At 34.6% G+C, this 17,239-nt stretch overlaps 1 protein-coding gene across 3 annotated transcripts in view; it reads right to left on the reverse strand.

Moving 5' to 3' along the window:
• Nucleotides 1-17,239, reverse strand: part of LOC145662508 (protein DOP1 homolog) — a 166,371-nt gene that overhangs the window by 113,501 nt on the left and 35,631 nt on the right. For 2 of the 3 annotated variants that reach the window (XM_081728179.1, XM_081728162.1), the window contains exons 2-5: nucleotides 10,180-10,335; nucleotides 5,878-5,968; nucleotides 3,336-3,522; nucleotides 1,716-1,881 (exon numbers count right to left, since the gene is read on the reverse strand). In XM_081728179.1, the coding sequence (XP_081584305.1) occupies nucleotides 1,716-1,881; nucleotides 3,336-3,522; nucleotides 5,878-5,968; nucleotides 10,180-10,235 (500 nt within the window). In that variant the 5' untranslated portion in view covers nucleotides 10,236-10,335. Of the gene's footprint in view, nucleotides 1-1,715; nucleotides 1,882-3,335; nucleotides 3,523-5,877; nucleotides 5,969-10,179; nucleotides 10,336-16,257; nucleotides 16,384-17,239 lie in introns of all 3 variants that reach the window. The other variant, XM_081728170.1, reaches the window with a different exon arrangement.

A 17,239-nucleotide genomic window follows, 5' to 3' on the forward strand; every position in this document is an offset into this window, starting at 1 on the left:
TCCTACCTTCTCACTCTATTAATTCTGTAATCATACTTTTTCATCATCCGCTTTCTTTAGCCTAAAAGCATAACACTGCAACTTTTTTTAAAAAAAGCTTCTGATTTTTTTTAATCTAGCAATATTATTAAAAGAAAATAGGTGGAGTACTTTTTATTTTTTTCATTAAAATTGGGAGCCCTGCTTGGATTTGAAATCAAGAGAAAAATCTGTTTTACGCCCCACGGTTATGTCGGCTAGGCTAAAGGAGACTGTGATTACGAGAAATGAATGATATGGTGAAATGAAGAAAGTGGGAGGAAACGGGAGAACTCCAAGAAAACCCACGCACATGGTGTTTGTCCACCACAAAGTCTCACTTGGCGCGGGCTGGGATTGAACCACACACCAGAGATGAATGCTCTACTACTAAGGCACCGTGGTCACTGAAATCAGAGAAGCTGGAACAAGAATTGAATCGTAACTGTAAATTTATCCGTAAAATTTGGTATATGTACGCGATAGCCAGATCTTAGCAACCTTACATAAAAAACATTAGCCCAGTACACAACACAATTAGTGGTAATTTTTGAGACGTCTCTTAAAGAAAGACTGAAAAAGAACAACGAATTTTTAATTTACAAACATTGGCAATGTTTTCTCGCTTTTATATGTTAACTGTCTCTTTTCTCCTTCTTTCTTCCGTTTCCTTCTAGTTTCTTCATTCTTAATTTCTCATTTTCACCGTCTCCTTTAGCCTAGCCGACATAATAGTGAGACGTAAAACAAAGATTTCATCTCATTTTTCATATCTTTCTTTCTTCCTTTCTTATATATACTAAACCAATCTGCAGTGACTCGAAACATTGTTAAAAGTCAATATTTTAACACTTCAACAAATACATGTTCACTAACTAAAGAAATAAACAAAATTATTACCAAGTGAAGCATAATTTTACCAAAGATTTCACTAGGATTTTCTCTAGTCACATTGGAGTTTTTGTTCGTTTAAAAATATATTTACTCATGTTTCCTGTATTTCAGAACCTTTACTTTAATTATCTACTTTTGTTAAAATAAAGTTTTATTTAACTTCTTAATGATTTATTCTTAGACAATATACTACAGATTATATTTGTAGCTAGATAGACGAAAACATTATACTGACATTTCCATATATATATTAGTGTATTCCATCATGTTCTATTAATAATACAGTCGTTCTAATTCTTGTCCTACTTTCGTGTTCCTTGTCCCTTGTCTACTTTCGATAAAGCACAGAAATTACGAGTCTTGAAATCACGAAACATGAAAGAAAGAAAAATAAAAAGATTTGAACAAATAAACAAGTATCTTAACTCCTATATGCTGACAAAGTGGTTTCAAGTTTACAGGGCATGGTTAAATAAATTGAGATCAAATTTTGAGACTGAATCTTTTATTGAACTCTCTGAGAAGGAGTGAGTCCTACATCCCAAAATAAAGATCCCAAAATAAACCGAAATACTTAATATTTTCGAAAATAGATAAAGAAAAACTGTTCATATTTCATAGATATTTTATTATGTGGTATGAGGGTAAATAACTGAGTGAAAGGTCAACATGTGATACGAGGGCAAATAATCATGTATTTAGGAGTATATTTAACACTTTTGCTTGTGTACTATAAATTAAGTGGATAATAAATTATTATAATTATCGTTCATCCCATTGGTCCATGACTATGATAATGTTACCTGTCAAAATGATCAGATCCTTCCTCTAATCCTGGTAAAACACCACTTAAAAAGCCACTTAGTCCTGGTCTCAGACGCTCTCCCAATGGAACGAAATGGGTTTCGTAAACTGTCAGTAAACTTGGGCGTACATTCATAGCAGCATGTCCCAGAAGTGGAAACAAACCTGCAAGTTAAACAAATACTTTACTTCTGACATTTGCAGTAACTTCAAGATTAATATTCTGAAGTATTAATTATAATTCACCATTACTTTAAACAACTAAATTTGTCTGCAGCCATTATTTTTTATTGCAACAACTATAAAAACAAAATAATAGCTTTCTTTGCACGAAGTCCCAGGTTACAATCCCAGAAGAGGCAAATATGGCCGAGTTCCACGTGAAACGTTACCTTTTGAAAGTGCAACTGTTAAGAACGTGACCAAAAAGGCACGATATAAAATTATAGAAATGCTTTCATGCATGAAATGCGCATGTCATAAACCTTAATTTGCATGAAGAGAATATTTGGCTCCACAACCAAATACCATAATAACAACTTAATTATTAGAGAATGTAATTTGGTTAACTTGAATTTGAAAAAAAAAAAAAAAAAAAATGAACACTTAATTTTCCAGTGGGCACAGCAAACTATAAGGAAAAGGTAGAGCGAAAGAAATCTCTATGGGATGAGCTGAAGATGCGTTTGGTGTTGAAGTTCCGAAATGTTGGTTTCGTACTTTACCTCTCTCTCAGTTGGCCAAGATACATCGTCTCTAGCAGTAAGTTGGTCGGTATTCGTCGTGGTCCGGAGTCCGATTCTCCAAGTAGAATCCGTAATCTTTAAGCACGAATTCCTTTCTCCCGCTCAGCTCGGTAGTTTCCTTACGATCCACTTTCCGAGTTCCGCCTAGGGTCTTCTTCAAATATGGACATTGGTGCCTAACGTGACACCTCCAATATTTCTGACAATGGTTAACGTCATTAGATGTCTAAACAGGTTGAGAACCTCCGATGGTAATATCCTCCGTGAACTTCACTTAGCGGCGACGAACCCAGTAGAATTCTGATGTCGCGAGAGGAACAACTTCTGACTCTTCAAAAATATCTAGGAAAACGTTGCCCTCAGCTTGTTTATTTTCCTCATTGCAAGGTTAGTAGGAAACTCCAATCTCATACTTCAGCAAATCCACAATGACTTCTCATAGCTGACATACAGGGAAGCGAAACCCTGCCACAAAAATTACAATGGCAGAGGAAAAATGTGAAAAAGTAAAAATAAATTTTAATGATGATTTCTTGAATTTAGCGTCGGAAGGAATCGAACCCAGAGATCCCTAAACGAATTCTCACCACACATAAAAATCGAGTTTAAACCTCATACATAAGCATCGGTGCTGAACGAGAAAGAGTATTATATTACAAATATCTTTGATAACAGCACAAACATTTTCAAAAAAATAAAATAAAATAAAATAAAATAAATAAATAAATAAAATAAAATTTTAAAAAAAGAATTAAAATTTTAAAAAAAGAATTAAAATTTTAAAAAAAGAATTAAAATTTTTAAAAAAAGGATTTTCGTATCACCGCTATCAAGTACGATCATCTATTAGAAGAAAATAAACAATATACTTACCAGCGCTGTAGATGAAGAGTTCGTGACTTAACCTATTGGTCCCCATACATTTGAAAATGATATCATATGTTTCTAATGCTTTAAGGTGTACACCTGATGGTAAGGCTGGATGCATGCATTGTGCAAGGCGTTTACTAATTTTGATTCTTCTAGGAATAACTGGAAACTTCATATTGTTCATTAAAACCTTAAATTAAAGAAAAAAAATATTATATAGATTGCCGACTTTTGTGTATGCATATAAATTCAATATATACATTTGAGTCACCGTCAAAATAGGAACTCTAAGTACTATTAACCCCTGTCTCTAGTACTAGTACCTTTGCCAATAACATACACACTAAATAGCACATACATCAGTAGAAGTACTATTACTGATTCATTGCTCTAATTAATTAGGCCTTCAGAAAAAAAGGGAAAATAAATTACTATATGAAAAAGATAAAATTAGTAACTAACTAACTAACTAACTCTATGGCCTATGGAACCCGGAGGTTCAGTGCCGCTTTCACAAAAGCTCTCCACTGACTTCTATCCTTAGCTAATTGGATCCAGTTTCTACTTTGTATTCCTATCTCTGCGAGATCCATCTTAATATTATCCTCCCATCTGCGCCTAGGTCTTCCTAATGGTCGTTTTCCTATGGGTCTACCAGTCAAGACTTTGACAGCGTTTCTACTTTCTTCCATTCTAGCTACATGACCTGCCCACCTAAGCCTCCTAGACTTGACGACCCTAACAATGTTGGGTAAACCGTATAAACTATGTAGTTCCTCGTTATGAAGCTTCCGCCATTCCCCATTCTCGTTCCTCTTGGGTCCGAATATTCTTCTCAGGATCCTGTTCTCAAATACTTTCAGTCTATGTTCTTCCCTCAGAGTAAGCGACCATGTTTCGCAACCATACAGAACAACAGGCATGATTATCGTTTTATATATTTTAAGCTTCAAATTCCTCGACAGAATTCGCGACGACAAGAGATTTTGAACCGAATAGTAACACGAATTCCCTGCTTTTAGTCGACATTTAATTTCTTCGTGAATATAATTTTCGTCTGTTAATATTGATCCTAAATATTTGAAAGTATCCACTTTATCAAAAGTATTATTTAATATTTTAACGCCTCCACAATTTGCCGTATTACGGTCCCGACGCACTTCCATGTATTTAGTTTTCTCTGCATTTACTTCTAAACCCATGTCCCTGCAAGCGTTTAATAATATCTCTGCATTTATTTCTACTGTTCTCCTATCATCCCCTATTAAATTTACATCATCAGCATATGCCATAACCTGGTGAATGCCGTTCAACTCTAGGCCCTGGTTGCTATCTTTGATTTTCCTTATGGCGTATTCCAGCACAAAGTTAAATAATAATGGCGACAACGCATCTCCTTGTTTCAGGCCATTTTCGACGTGGAAGCTCGTGGACAAAAATTTTCCTACCCGGACTTTACTTTGGGATTCACTAAAACATATCTTAATTAATCTAATTAGCTTTCTCGGTATTCCAAGCTCTGTAAGAACGTTGTATAATGTTTCTCTCCTAACCGAGTCGTAAGCCTTTCTAAAATCAATAAATAGTTGATGTACCGGGGTATTGTATTCCCACTTCTTTTCGAGTATTTGGCGAATGGTAAATATTTGGTCGATAGTTGATCGATTTCGTCTAAATCCGCACTGATAATCTCCAATAATTTCATCTGCGTATGGGGTCAATCTTGCTAACAGAATATTTGAAAGGATTTTATAGGATGTTGACAGAAGATAAATGCCTCGATAATTATTACAGTCAGTTTTGTCGCCTTTCTTGTGAATTGGAACAATGATTGACTCTTTCCACTCTTGTGGCAATTCTTCCTTGTTCCAGATAAGGAGAATGAGTTTGTGTATCTTGTTCCACAATTTTTCGCCTCCAGCTAAAATTAACTCAGCCGGAATTTCATCTACAGCCGGAGATTTGTGTTTCTTTAATTTCTTTATAGCGGCTTCCACTTCTATTCGATTGGGTTCTGGAATATACGGTTCTGCGGTGTGTATCTCCTTTTCTCCACGCACATTAGTTTTTGGCTGCGTGTTCAGCAAATCGTCAAAGAAATCTTTCCATCTATTTAAGAGGCTATCCGTATCAGTGAGAACTGTTCCGTCAGATTTCTTTAATATATAAGCACGAGGTTGATAGCCTTTCTTAAATTCGCTGATCCCCTTATACATGTCCCGAATATTTTTATTTTTACTATTATCTTCAAGTTCCTTAATTTTAGCTTTCAAAAAATCCCGTTTCTTTGTTCTACATCACGATAGAATTGATAAAATTAGTACTAAAAATTATTTGAATGCTGAAAGAAATTTTTAAAAAAGTACTAATAGTTTATGAAGTAATCTCTGATGATTATTAAATTCTCAATTTTTACTTCATTGCAGTTCATCTCTTTTTAAAATTTAACTCTGCAATTTAACTGATTATATTTTTATTCTTATACTGCACTAAGATTTACTATAAACATACTAAGAATTACAGAAAAATCTAAAATCAAAATTACCTTATTAAGCTTTCCTAAGGCCGAAATTAGATCTGCCCATTCACTTGTGTACTCAAAGTTCTTTAGTGCTTTATCTACTGCAGATACATAGCTACAAGAAAAAATTACTGTTATTATTAACTCTCAATATTTATACACACACATTACAAAGTTGCTTGCATGTTAGAGCTAATTACCATCTCACTATAATCCGAATATTACAACTACATCTTTGTTATACTATTTTATGTTCAATAAAATGAGAAGTGGTGATAAGAAAACGACGAAAGCGCGTATTTACAATCTGGAAGCGGCTGAAATACAATCCCACGAAACTTGCTACGTCTCAGGGCACCAAACACAAAGGCTCAAGCAGATAACGGCGCTCGTGAATATAATACATTGATAAATCGGATTTTCTAGCATCATCGATGCATTCTATTTTATAAACTCGAACATTGACTTAAAAAAAATTCACGACATACTTGTCTCATCGCATTATCGTTACTGTTGCCAATAGCAATGATCTTGGTAACAATGTTACACGGCTCCATTTGTACGGCACGTCAGTTATCCACTCTCCTCCCGCCTTATGCCATGCGATAGTGCTAAATATCTAGTTAGTAAGAGCGTGTGCATTTAATTTTTACATGCGACTTAAGTTTAACGCTTATTCATTATGAAAAAATACAAAAATTCTGTTTAGACTTCAAAGTGGACAGTAAAATATTCAGTTAGTGTAGTAAATTAACGATATTTTAAGTTGATGATAATTTATGATTTTAAATCTTACTGGTATTGTGTAATATTTCACTTGCTGCCATTCACGATCTCTATGACTTTATTCTACGTCGCATCAAAAGGCGAAAGATGGTTCAACACCATATTAATCTAATAAGTTGCATTTTTTTCAAGTGTTTCTATTATTTTGATAGCCATGTGTTATTGGTGGCTTGTATTAGATGAAATTCTATCCGATTAGTCAAAGACACCAGAGAATTAATGTCCGGTACAGAATGACCTGAAGCTAGAAGTTCACATTTACAAATCCTTACTTAAAATTTATACCCCAAATGAGAAGGAGAGATCATACTCAATGTTAAATCTACGCTGATAATAGCTGTAGGAAGATCCTCTTCCATTAAAAGCAAATAATCTTCAACTGTAAAAAGTAAAAGTGGCACGTTACATGTTTTACATGTAGACATTTTTTCGAGGTTAATTACAAGCCACAGAGATCAGTATGAAAAAAAAAAAAAAAAAAAAAAGTTCACAACGAAATAATTTACCTTCATCTGCGAAAACAAGTTGACAACAGCTATTATTATCAAAACGGTATTACAAATATTTGTGAAAGGAGTTGGAAATAGTTTTTCGAAAAACGAATGTGAAACTTTAAACTAAATTCAATTTAAAACAATGGATTTTACAAAATCTAACTAACTTTTCACAAACTATTGGGTCTTCCTGTCCGAATTCTGATTAGTCCATGATACTTAATGCGAAAAATAAGATAATATCTGCACTTCATCAAATATAACCTTTTTATATTATTATTATTATTATTATTAATCGCTGTGTTATTATTGTACGTTTTGTGCTATACATGCATACTTCATGCCCGATGGCAGAATTTTATCTTTCTGCGATGAGCTTTTGAAGTAAAAAATTTTCTGTAGGAATTCCAAACTAAAACATCAAGATGATACTATCATGTTTTCATCACAGCGTTGCATGAAGCATGGTAAACAGTTTTCAGCGATACCCCTAGTTCGAGTTACAACCTGTGAAGTCATATTTTTGAAAGAGTTTTGCTAAAAGAAGCAGATTTAAAATATTTATGATACGATACACCGTATTTTGTAATGATAACAGCTTTAAGGAATATATATATATGGGTCCATTTAGGATAATGTATGTAAGCTGGTCTGACGTTCCAATATCATCACTAAGTCCATCCTTTGATGCTGGCCTTTCCTCCGTCACATAGGTAACCACTGTAGCCCAGTTTTCACATACGGCCTCAGACAATGGTATACTCAAACAAAACATCATTAGGTTTACTGCACCAGAGTATTGGTCTCGGAAATCTGTTAGACATCTACACATAGCAGGCATGTTTTTATAGTTTTCTATTGCTATTTTTTTTTCTTTGGCAATTTTTCTACAAAGGCGCGGCAAATTTTCTGCGATCACATCGCAGATCGCGGCATGTTCTGCTATGGGGGCTTCATGTAACTGATTTACTTTAATACACATGTGACATGCATTCTTGTTGCAATACACAGCAGTTCTCAAACAGCGCAGTGCTTAACTTACAGGGACTTATGAAATTGTAAGTTTTATAGTATTTACGCGGTTATGTAGTACAAGGACTGGATAGAAAGTAATAGCAACGTAGCTACAATTCGTGTCTAATTCTATGCACAGAAGAATACCTGTTACATATTTTCAATATGATCGCCTCCGATTTCCATCACCTTCTGTCACATGTGTGTCCGTCGTATCCGTCAACGCGCCAATTTTTGTCGATCGCGCAAGGACCGCCATATGGCACGGATGATGGTTTCTCTTGTGTCGTAGTGCTTCCCGCGAAGCTGTTTCTTCATTTTGCCGAAAATGTCGTCACGAAGTCCTTCAAAACATAGTTGTACGCTATGCCCACGTTCCACTTCAGTTTGAACCCACCCATGTTGTTCGCCGGGTGCAAACGTCAGAAGCACACAGAAATCCAAAAATGATGGTCGCCAGCAAATTTGAGAATCTCGTAATGAAATGAGGGGCGAATTACAACGTTATAAAGACTTCACTTTCCAAGTCCGTTGTGAAGACTTCACATTCCGTGTTTTCTCACATTCAGTGACCATTATTTTAGTGCGAAACAGAAACTGAGCAGCCCTCTGGGTTTAGGCAGAAACCATTCCTACTGAACACTGGTCGTCAGCTCTACATTTCTAGGCGCCAATGGCGACCTGGCGACCGGAAATTTTGCGCCCTGTTATTCGTATTTCTGAAACATATTGTTACGGCGCTTTTACTTTCCTCCTCTATTATAAAACACCGCTGCTTTTGACTAAATAACACAGGAGTCGTTACAACTCGCCACACTTCTTCAACGCACATTTCCTTATCAGCTACCTAAATCTTGCAGTCCTGAGACAATCCCTCTGATGGAGAACAGTAAAATCTTGGAGTTTTACGTCCCACGGTTATGCCGGTTAGGCTAAAGGAGTCGGTGATGATGAGAGATGAATGAAATGGTAGAATGAAGAAAGTGGGAGGAAACGGGAGAACCCCGAGAAAACCCACGCACACGGTGTTTGTCCACCCCAAAGTTCACTTGGCGGGAGCAGGGTGATGGAGAACAGTGTTGCTACTACAGTAAAATTCAGGTTACCCACGAAATTGGGTGGTCAGAGCACTGCGGATAACACGAAAAAGAAAACTAAAAATGAGGTGCAAACACGAAAAAATTACAGTATTTCAGCATAAAAACTGTTTTATTGCTTGTACTGTTCGGGTCGTCAACGTAAATGATCAGAAAATGTGAAAGGCATGACCAAAACAGAAGAGCAAGAGACTCCACTCATCCACATATTCCGAGAAGGCCTATAGAATTACGATGCACAATAAGCCTGTCAGTAATTTTCGATCTTCTTACTGCAGGGCCTATTGTATTTTCACAGTTGTTGGCTTGGAGATATATATATATATATTTCGTAATTAACCCTCCAGTGGTCGCCCGTGGACTCTCACCCCACAATGAATGAATAATTTATTACTGCACAAATCACTCTTCCCAATTCCCGTTTTTCATACCTTACAATAATCGACTTCTGCTTATCAGAGTAGAGTTGCACTTCGAAGCGGGCACTTGTTAGAGAGATTGATTTTTACAATGCCATTTTTTTATTATTATTATTACATACATTACTTATTTGCATGCGGAATATCAGTCCACAGCGACTACTTATGAAAAATAATTGAGCGCGATGGCAGCAGAGTTTAAAAAAATAATAATCGCGATACTCGCGGATAATCCGCACCGCGGGTCATTCCCTCGCAGATAATCGGGTCTTTACTGCACTTATTATGCAACCTATGTAATAAATACCTTTTACAACCGAAGTGTTAAATAAACTTTTGTTCTCACTACGGGCGTTGTGGGAAAATGTTGATTCACTAAGAATACCAAGAACCAAAAACTTTGGGAACCTATGACATAATATTCATAGGTTCCCATATTATTAATGCGTAAGCTAGATTTGTGCGAATAGCATACACTAATACCTTATTGATATTAAAAATTAAATGAATACTTACACTCTATATTTAGAGTCCTTCATGAGTTCATACTCCTCCATCGCTATCGAACTCATCTTGAAATATGCTATGCTACAACTTTCTCTACGTAACAAATGCTTTCAGGATTTTTAAAATGCTAAGCTGATTTGTCTATCCCATTCCATGTATTTGGAGCTGAAACATATTGAAAAGTACAAACATAATATGAATACTGTACTAAATGTTATAAACCACAAAAGACAATGGCAATTATTACTAATGAATAAAAATACAAATTAAATATAATAAACACAGAAAGAGGAGATTCATACTTTTCTTATAGTTTCCCCGAAATACTCTAAAAGGAGTAAGACGGTCATAGTTTTACTCCCTTATCATTATTTTTTAAAAATAAAGTAATTTAATCATCAACAATAAAACATCATACTTGTGATCAAAATAAGAGAAGAAAATCGTACTAGACATGGGACAATACAAATATTATCTGAACTTTAGAAATTTAAGTTTCAAGCCATAAAATAAATACGAGGAACTGTTTTTGATCCACCATAGCTCAAAGCCACAAACTCATACTAAAATTGTACGAAAGAAAAAATAGTTTACATTTTTTCACATTTTTGAAAGTTTACATCTCCGAAAAAAATGTTTTCAGACTGTTGTTTGTCTGAATTTTTTTGCTTATATTAATTAAAGCTATCTTCGTTTCATTGTGTTTTGATCGTTGAACCAGGCTTCGTATCCCTTCATTATTTCCAGTAAAATTTCCATGGTCAGTTTGCCCCTTCTTAATAATAAAGTTTAATTTTTTTTAACACTTTAGTTCTGAGTAAATTTTATATTCAAACATCCAGGATACATAAATGTAGAATACAATGCAAGCACAAATCTTTAAAGAAACTTCTTTAAAGCTTGGAGTTTATATTCACGAGCAACTTACATTGTCAATGAAATTCAATTATCTTAAGTTAATCATATAGTTACTATTTTTAATAAAGGATATTTGCGAAACATGACAAAACTTGTGGAATGGACGATAAAAATAAGGCATACCAACGTGAGTCCGGAAATGATAAATATCTGTAATATTAAAAATGTTTTGGTAAATACTTTAGCAGCACTGAATAGAAGAAAAAAAAGAAACCGATGGTCCTTATTTAACCAGTTCTTGTAACCCCGTATCGTGTATTGAAATAAGCTATACTTGGCTATTTTAAAACTTGTAAGCATTATTCGTTATAAATATCACATAATACGACGGTCATTCAAATTTAATGGCAACATTGCTGTGATTCAATTGGCGTTTGTCCAGAAGATAAATAACAAATGTAATGTGTTCCTGGGCAGTGTAGCGATTATGCCGACGTGTTCGTGTTCCTGTATTACGGTAAGTGAGGTGCGTGTCGTCCTAAACAATGTTTACGTAAGTTTCACGTAGAATGAAGTCAAAATGCAGACCTACAAAGGATTACATGAGGCGCGTTGGTGACACTGCTTGGTGGCGATGGTGAGATGGGCTGCGGTATTCGAGACAGGGCGCCAGTCAGCAGGCAATGAACATGGCGGGGGCCGTATTCGATCGGCTACGAATCAATATCATGTGGAAGCACACCGAACGTTGCTCCAAAATGATCGGCGATGGACGTGTAGTGAACTGACAAATGAACTGAATATTTCATCTGCGTTAGTGTACCACATGCTTACACACGATCTCAACATGCATTAAGACTGCAGCTACATGGGTATAGCATGTCCTAATGGAGATGCAAAAGTGCTACCAATGGGAATATGCACGTTTATACTTGAACGTAACATCCACGAAGGTGCTCATTTTCTGCACTGCATCACTGCAATTGATGAAAGCTGGAGAGTCCTACCAACCACAATCGAAACGCCAAGTTCAGTAAATGTCGCCACCTGGTGCCACTAGGACCGAAAAATGTCAGGCAAGAAACAGCAAACAATAAGGTCATGATGATCATGTCCTACGACCAGAAAGACATTATCCTCTCACATTAAGTGCCGCCAAAGGTTACCGTAAAGGCTGTGCGCTATGCTTTGTACCTGAATCACCGCTTGTGGCCTGCATTGTGACGCAACTGATCACATCGCTTGCAGTCTGGACCAATTCTGTTTCACAACAACGCTAGATTTTATTTGTTTCCCAGAATAAAAGAACAACTTCGGGAACAACATTTCCGTGATATTTCCAGCATTATTTGTAACTTAAAGCACTCTCGAAACACTCTCACGAAAGGGGGGGGGGGGGATCTCAAATGTGTCCAATATCTGCTAGATGTTTGGATACGTGTTCATCAGGAAGGCGGGGACTACAATGAGGGAATGTAACCATGTTCACGTGACTAACACATTTCAATTTAATTTCCCAGATATGTTGTCACCTAAATCTAAATTACCTTCGTACCTATGTACAAAGAGACAAAAATATTAAAATAAAACTATCTCTACTTTCCTAAGTATTCGCGTCTGTAAACACTGTCAATATTACTACAAGATCAAACAACAAAATATTTATCAGACCTCAAGCTCATGCATACTTTAAAAAAAATATATATATTTTATAAAAACTAGAAGGACTTCGCTCATAGGGAACATAAAAGTCTAATGCGAATGTTTACGAAATAATTTTGATTTTTAATATTCCAACTTTTGTCAACTTTCATTCAAAATATGGCATATCTATTCTTAGCCTATGAATTATAAACCTTAACGTGAAATATAGCTCATTTCGATACATCAATTACGGACTATAAGAACTATGTTAGAAACTGATCAGTGTATTAAAAGACCTCAAGATCGGAAAATATTTGACAAAAATCATTAATACCTCACAACAACACATTTTTGGATACATGTCAGGAATCATCATGTGAAGTTTTGCCGTGTACTTACGGAACACCTTATATATATATATCAGGAAGGCGGACATTCTATGTCAAATCACCAAGTCATCAGACTTGACCATCTCAGATTTTTGTAAAAATTGGTGCACAGCTTTATTACAATGGGAGATGAAAAAATACCAAATATTACCTCTCTCTTCCTGAAAGTGTCCCCATACAGGGTGTTCAAAAATGTCAAAAAGGGCAATTTTTCAGTTACTGTGAGTATTAAAAATTGTCATAAAATGGTTACTATGTGCACTAGACATGAAACGAACACCATTGGAAAGCTTAAAGACTGCTCTACAAGTTGTACTGAATTGAAAAAAAAAAAAAAAAAAACCTGTAAAATAAAAAATAATACTTCAAAAATTCAAATTAAAATTTGCATTTTGAATTTCGCATAGAAATGTCCCTGCCCACAGAAATACATTGCTGTCACAGACATGTGAAGTGCATAATTGAAATAGGAAAAAGAATTTATTGACTAATTATTTCTGCTGAAAGTGTGTGAAGATTTTGTGAACGGTGTCACTGTGTTTCATAACACATTTGATACAAATATTGTGAAAGGGAGGGAAATATATCCCTCCCTTTCATAATAAGTTCTGTAACAGCAATCCTGAAACAAAGGGATGAAAATAACACGTATCAATGTGGCCAATATAAATTTAGAAACATCCATACTGACTAACAAGAATAATGACCTGTATTGAGTACTGTTCGGAAACGTAATACCTCTTTAAATAACTCGAAAGGTGTATAATTGTGTAAATTCAAACGAATACTTCAAGAAACAAATGAAATTGAATATAAATTCCTTTGATGCTGCAGGTAAATAGCTACAGACAAATGGTTATCGATCTGAACCCAGAGATTCACATGGTCAATATCGTGCAATGTTTGGTTTATGTTGAATTTTGAATCAGATCCCATTGAGTGCCCAAAATACAACTTTGTGGTGTTATAATACACATATGAGACTACAATCTGGACAATTTTGAACAAATTCGCAGGGACATTTCTATGCGAAATTCAAAATTCAAATTTTAATTTTAATTTGAATTTTTGAAGTGTTATTTTTTATTTTACAGGTTTTTTAATACCGTACAACTTGTAGAGCAGTCTTTAAGCTTTCCAATGGTGTTTGTTTCATGTTTCTAGTGCACATAGTAACCATTTTATGACAATTTTTAATAATCACAATAACTGAAAAAATGCCCTTTCTTGACATTTTTGAACACCCTGTATGGTGACACTTTCGGGAGGAGAGAGGTAATATTTGGGATTTTTTCATCTCCCACTGTAATAAAGCTATGCACCAATTTTTACAAAAATCTAAGATGGTCAGGTCAGCTTTTGTCATTTCATTGGTTAATTTCACATGAAATGTCCCACATTTTACATATATATATGCACTACAAAAGTACGAAGTCAATTATACAGTGCGGTATACCAAATCACACTAAACGTGATATTTAAACATAACCACACATCTATACAAAGACACATACATATATAATGAAATGTATATATTAACACAACTGAAAGCCACAATTAAATGTTATTGCAAAAGAAAAATTATCACATATTATTTTTTTTAATTAAATAAGTTTCAATTAATGAAACTACGTTCTGGGCATAACTTGATCCTTTTGTCATGACACCTATTTTTTTAAGTTCCGGCAACTTAAAAACAAGAAAAGTAACCTAAAATATACACAAATTCCATATATTCCTATGTTACTTCTTCTAAAGCTGTATTTACGCACATGCAATAACCAGGAATGAGTTTTTGTACGTCTCTTTCAAAGAAAGTTGTGATTAAATTGTAAGACCATCCTTCACATCACCAATTTCAGTTATTCATCAGCCTCAAACATCTGCTCCAACACCTGTCGTCAATTATAAACTCGTGCCCTACTACTAAATGACCTTTAATACATGTGTCATAAATAAAGTAACATAGGTACGTATATTAACATTTTGCTACGGTAATTCTAAAATCTAGCCTAAAGTTTAGCTCTACCACAATCATTAACATAACTTTATCTAGGAATCTAGTGGTATAATAAATGAAACGATTCTAACAATTAAAACCAATACTAATGTCTGTACTCGTTTAAACACTTAAAAAAAAAAAAAAAAAAAAAAAAAATCTTCACCGTAGATGTTTTAGCGATCGCCTTGTCATTTTTTTCAGTACGATTTCTTTAAGAAATTTTATGTTGGCTGAGGATTCACATTATCAATGACAACATTCTTGCACTGTAGAATAAATTGATATTAAAGCTATATTTTTATTCACTTTGAATTAAGAATAAACCAGTGAAGAATGCTCGAAGATCATTGCCAGAACGAACTTAAGAAAATTAATTTCGAATCAATAACTAATGACGCAATAATTATTTAATCAATAGCTGGTATTGGCATTGATCAACACCAATATCATCTCTCTATGACTTATGGTTCCCGACATATGACTCCTTAAATCTTCCGAAATCGGAACTTTTTTGACCAATATCTCGGGAACGGTAATAGAGACGCGAAAAAAAATCCATCACTTCTTTCAGATAGCTTTTGATGCTCTATCGAAAGCAGGGCTCAAAATTGAAAAATTCGCAAATAACAGACAGACACTAAGAATTCAGGAACGAACTTTTTAAGTTTGTTGAAACGTGAATCCAAAGTAAGAAAATAGCGTTGATATTATTTTACAGTGCAGGAATGTCATAAATAATGTGCTTCCTAAACGAACGTACAACTCTTTATTGAAGTTATACTGAAGAAAGTGACAAGACGATCACTTAAACGTCTACGGTGAAGATTTAAAAAAAAAAAAAAAGTACAAATATTATTAATATTCGATATGCATCCTATCAGATCATCAGGGGAATTAAAAGCAATGTTATACCCAGAAGTTATTCTATAAATAAAATAATAGTTGGTGAAGTTTACACAAACACTCGTGTCTGGAAAGACTTGTGAAAACTCTACTTCTACTTGCTAATTGGATCATTGTGTGTAACAAAAGTAAATATGTGTAAGGGTTCAGTACTTTGGACAGAACCATCAACAGGAAACACACAGGACACAGATTAAATACAAAACACAAGAAGTAAGCAGAGTGTGCCTGTAAGCGACAGACATCATAATTTAAGGGCCTTGATTGTTACACACACACACAAATACATACCCAGCAACTTATTGACACTTTCCTTCGTTTAAAATAAAGTGCTTTCTTAACTATAAAAGCCAATAGGCTCGGACATCTCATCCAATGTGTTACCATATTCATTATCTTCGGGAAAATCACCATATTCTATTAATTATGAAGAAAGAGAAAGACAGAAAGAAAGAAAGATTGAGGAATAAATTGGATCATCTACCATTCTGCTTTTGCTACTAGGTACAATCCAAGATGTATACTGATATTTGCAACAAAGCTACTCTCCTCTTATAGTTACAATATTTACAAATCCTTAATCATTTCTACTAGTTTTTATAGTTTTGCGATATTACATACTTAATGGACTGTCATCAATTCATAAACTGCATAGAGAAACTTTTTTTTTTTTTTTAATTAGTTTGGCAGTTCAAAAAGTGTGTATAAAAAGTCATAAGGAAAAACATTCCGTTGCTCTGTCGGTTTTACAATAACTCCACTGGCTCTTTGTTCCTTACTTTAAAACAGAAAAGAAAAAAAATCCAGAACATAAGAAATTAAACATCATTTTTGATAGGCAGTGGTATCGTTTTACATTATTTAATCAAAAAAGAAAAATACAATATTTTGAAAGGAAGAAATTTTTTGCAAGTGTGAAGCTGAACAGTGGTATGAATGCTAGTGTGTTTTAAAGTTTATGTTGTTGCGTCTGTAAACAAACACTGAAGAACACATAGTCAAGAACAGGAATTATTATTATTACTTAAATTCTAAGACCGGTTAGTAATTTATCCCCGAATTTTGTACCCAAAGAAGAAACAGGAGGTCACGCACTGTGAAGCTGCTGCTGTTCGGTGTATCAACCTTTTAAGTGGGTTCTTCTGGAGAAACTTAAGGTGACGTTTAGTGGTAACGAATTGGATGACGACAGAGAATATTTGAATCGTTTAAGTTCATAATACGGGTCCTAAGTGAGTTCAACATATATTTATCTTATATTAGTGTTGAGACA

Source organism: Thermobia domestica, chromosome 1 (assembly GCF_964235325.1).
Source record: "Thermobia domestica chromosome 1, izTheDome1.hap1.1, whole genome shotgun sequence".
Taxonomy (NCBI): domain Eukaryota; kingdom Metazoa; phylum Arthropoda; class Insecta; order Zygentoma; family Lepismatidae; genus Thermobia; species Thermobia domestica.